The following is a 4,511-nucleotide window of genomic DNA, read 5'->3' as shown; positions in this document are numbered from 1 at the left end:
GTATCTAAGTTAAGTGATTTATTTTTAATGATTTTTCAAATGAACATTTTTTTTAAAGTAATAATAAGATTAAAAATGCTCATAATATAATATTTTTTACGACAGATCATCTTTACCTTAGAAATAATGTGATTTCAAAAAATTGTAAAAATAAACTACGTATAACTTAAATAAATGTTTTTACAGTCAACATTTTTCAGAAAAAAAGATTAAGAAATTGGCTATTTCGAATTTTTTAAATAAATGTATATCAGATTTTAAAAAGATTAAATTAATAAATTTTATTGCTTACAATGAATGTTTTACACTTCTCTCAATGCAAGATTCTTTAAGCATTTTGTTGGTTAAAGAAAACAACTTATGAAAATGAAGGAGCGACATAAGTCTATCTGCTTGCAGGCGGCAAATTGCTTAATCCGCTGATGGAGTAAACACTAGCTCTTTCGCTGTTACTTATCAGAAAACTGTGCTTTCGGGTACCTATAGGAAGTAAGTTTCATATAAAATATAGACTAGATTTTTAGTTTATAGGTTTAGGTATTTACATTTAAAATGTATAGATAAACATGTGCACTGCAGACAGAGCAGACAGCAATACTGTATGGTTTGAATCGTTTCTATTTGAAAGAATAATTAATACAATAACATTATTGATAGTATATTTTTATTAAATTATGGTTAATGGGAGGCTATTACTGCATACACGTCATATATTTAATTATAAAAACTGAACTAGAAAATCTGAATTTTATTTTGAATTTGGGGTTAATTTGACTGTTAATTAACTTAGGTACCGTATATTATAATACTATATGCCTACTTATTTCTAGCTATAAAAATGTTCTTTATACATTCACCTGTACGGCTATAATATAGGATATAGGTATCTACAACTATTGATTAAATAATAAATATACATCATATAATAGTAATTACTAATTAGTATATTATATTGTATAGGTATTTAATCAATGGAATAAAATCCTAATGTTATCATTATTATCTGTTCTCGTAAACAGTCAAAATAACTTAAAACCTATAGGATATTGTATATATTATTATACTATATATATTTAAAGAATTACGAAAAAAAAACACAGAAAAAAATTAAATATAAATGTGTAACTACCGTGTTGCGCGTACTTATAACAAAGTATAATATATTATAATGGAAGTAATGTCATAAATTATTATTATGTTTTGTTAATTATATAAAAGTGGCCAATATAGGCAATTTTATATGCGGTTCTCTTTTTTTTTCTAATTTTTTTTACTATTACAAGCTGTTTTTTTTATATAATTAACAGTTAAGCATAAGCCATATTCAGATATAAAATTATTTTTACTTGACAATTTACATTGAATAAATAGGTAAAAAAAAAGTTTCTTAATTGAGTATCCGCATATAAAATTGCCTATATTAGCTACAATAATGTTTGAATCATTAGTTACTAATTACTAGTAGAGTATAATTACATGTGTTCACATTTATACTTAATTTTTTTTCTGGGTTTTTTTTCAACCTACCATATTTATATGACCGATAAAGCATACTGATTATATGATGTGATGTTATATTCTGTTGGTTGTTAGGTACATGGTTACATTTTTTTCCATCGTGGCATAGGATTGTTAAGTATATGGATATGATATTGAAAAACATTTTAACAGGTACATCTATGTGAAAAGGTTATTAATTTCGTGTGGCTTTATCACTGAACAATGAATATTTAATGAAATTAATGAAACTGATATAGGGAGTTACTAAAAATTGTTTTATTAAAAAAACATTGTTATTCTAAAGTAAAATTATCGTTAAGTAGGTAGGTAGGTACCTAAAAATTGATTTGTCAATCATACCTACCAAATCATGAATAATCATTTTAAGAAAATGAAACGAATGGAAGAAGAAATGAACAAGTAATTTCCGCTTTTAGTCTATACCTATGTAGAATCAAATATTTTTTTTTAGTTTTGGACTTGCTTTATAAATTATAACTTATTACTAATTATTAATAGGCGTCAACGTCAGGACATTGTTTTCAAAAACTCGAAGCATTAAGAAATATTAATATGTGATAAGTTATCAGTGATACCTGACTAATAAGTTGTAACCTTAGATCATATACAATATATATAGTATATGATCTAAGGTTGTAACTGTTCTATCATGCGAGTTTTAATCCCCCCCCCCCTAGTAGGGCAGATTTAACAATTGTAATGTACCTCGACATACACACACACACACACACACACACACACACACACACATACAGTTAACGATCATTTTTTTCATTCACAAATATTTATTTATTATTACATTTGAGGTAAAGCATTATATTAACTTAAAAATGTTCATTTAGATTTGAACAGGATATTGGTATAAACAACAATGTCAATGATGATGATAAAACTAAAAATTGTTTTAAAAAAATAAAAATTCAAGGTCATCATTTTCAACAATCCCCCTTGAATATTGCATTATCTAAAGAAATCAATTCACTGTTGCAAAATCAAAGCTCATCTACTTTAATTTCTAAGTAAGACAATATAAGTACCAAGGTACAATATGAGGTACCTATTTAACTCTAACATATTATATTTTATTTATAATACTTACATGTTAAATTGTTAAGCAAATTTAAACAGTCTTCCATTTTTTTTCTTATGATACTATTTAGGACAAAAACTAAGGCTTTGATAGGTAAAAGTGAACTAAATAGCAAAGCGCACATAGCAATTGCAGCTGCTGGATGTGCATCGTCGTCTTCCAAAATATACGGTACTAAACAAAAACAATTCTATCGTAAGGCCGCTGGAAAGGTTTGGTACGATCCTACTTTGGAACAATGGTCAAATGGTGAGCATGATTTTATTCAATTTTGTTATTCGAGGGTATATTAAATTCATAACAATGATTATTATTTAATTTTTTTAACTACAAAATGTGTGAAGTTGAACGCCTGCATTCATCGTGTATTCATGTAATACCCAATTGCCGGTCATTATTTTTGTTGGGCTTAGAACGAGACTGGTTCCTTAAATGCTAAATAATGAACATACCACCTAAGGCATCGGACTTTTTATGGATATAAATATATTTATAATATTATGCACAGTTGATAATATTATACATTGCATTTCTTGCATTTAATCTTTCCTATAGTTCCTTATTATTTGTTTTTAACGTACCATCCATCATTCATCAAATGCATAAGCAAATATTAAGTTTTCAGTGTTTGTTGTTACTTGATACCCACTATTATTAATATGTAAATATTTATAAAATATATTTTTGCTCGTATCTACTCTGATAAGCAGGATATAATGTAAAATGATCACACAGATGATTTTCGTTTATTCGTGGGAAATTTGGGAAGAGAAGTTAATGATCGTATGTTGAGCATGCCATTTATGCAGTATCCTTCATTTGTCAAAGCTCATGTAGTAAAAAATCGTGAGACAAGCATGTCACGCGGTTGCTACGGATTCGTGTCATTTGGAAATTCTGTGGACTATTTACGAGCTATCAAAGAATTGCACGGTAATACAAAAAATAATGTAATATAGAGTATAGGTATAAAATTATACAAATATACTGTCATGTATCTATATATATATTAAATAAAATATTAACAACTATTTCTGTAAATATAGGTACCAGTGGTGGTCAAACGAGAGGGGGGGAGGGGTTAATGAGGCGGATAAATGCTCATGACCTTTTTTTCAATATTTATAATAACTTAGATGTAGGTATAAAACCGTGTAACAGAAATTACATTTTTAATGCTCAAATAGAGTACGTAAAAATTAGCTACGTACCCCCCCCCCTCAATGACAAAATCATTTGGTCACCACTGATCCGTACTATAAATAGTATAAATGTCTAAATCAATGATGCAAATTTATAATTATATTCTTTATATTTCAATTAGGTACGTCATGTTATATAAACCTATAATAATGATTAATATTTAATATGTACTTATAGTTTATACAGGGCCGGCGCAAGAAGTAGTGGAGCCCTGGGCGAAACCATGTTTTGGCGCCCTTAACAAGCCCCTCCCCCCGCCTAGTTTGAGTAGTACAGTGAAACCTCTATATAGTGGACAGCCACGGGGAATTAAAAATTGTCCACTATAGAGAGTTGTCCACTATTGAGAAAACCTTTACTTAGTGGACATTTTCAAAAAATTACTAAATGTCCACTATAGGGAGACACTATAGGAAATGGGCTATATGTACACTGTATACATATGAACATATACATTGGAATATTAATTTTCTAGAAATAAAATAATTTTTCTATTGTCCATCTCCATTTTTCTGTTAAAACACATTAGCCAATCTGTCATTAAATCTCGATTCATCCATGCCTTATGGTTAGCTTTCCAATTAACACCTAACGTTGATACATTTACACTTTTGAAACAACGTGGTTTTAGTGATTTTCCAATTCTTAACGGAGTTTCAAATTCCCCGATCATATTTACACATAGTAAAACAGTTAA

The 4,511-nt window shown here is 28.3% G+C and overlaps 1 protein-coding gene across 1 annotated transcript in view; it reads left to right on the top strand.

Annotated features, from left to right (window-relative positions):
- The first annotated feature begins 1,870 nt into the window (after positions 1–1,870).
- The window catches only part of LOC111032242, a 4,058-nt gene continuing 1,417 nt past the window's right edge, over positions 1,871–4,511 (top strand). Inside the window, exons 1-4 of the mRNA XM_022312514.1 lie at positions 1,871–1,920; positions 2,364–2,540; positions 2,682–2,860; positions 3,347–3,544. Of these exons, the coding sequence (XP_022168206.1) occupies positions 1,871–1,920; positions 2,364–2,540; positions 2,682–2,860; positions 3,347–3,544 (604 nt within the window). The remainder of the gene's footprint in view (positions 1,921–2,363; positions 2,541–2,681; positions 2,861–3,346; positions 3,545–4,511) is intronic.

The sequence above is a fragment of the Myzus persicae genome, unplaced genomic scaffold (genome assembly GCF_001856785.1).
Source record: "Myzus persicae strain clone G006 unplaced genomic scaffold, MPER_G0061.0, whole genome shotgun sequence".
Taxonomy (NCBI): domain Eukaryota; kingdom Metazoa; phylum Arthropoda; class Insecta; order Hemiptera; family Aphididae; genus Myzus; species Myzus persicae.
This window is presented reverse-complemented; position numbering and strand designations above follow the sequence as displayed.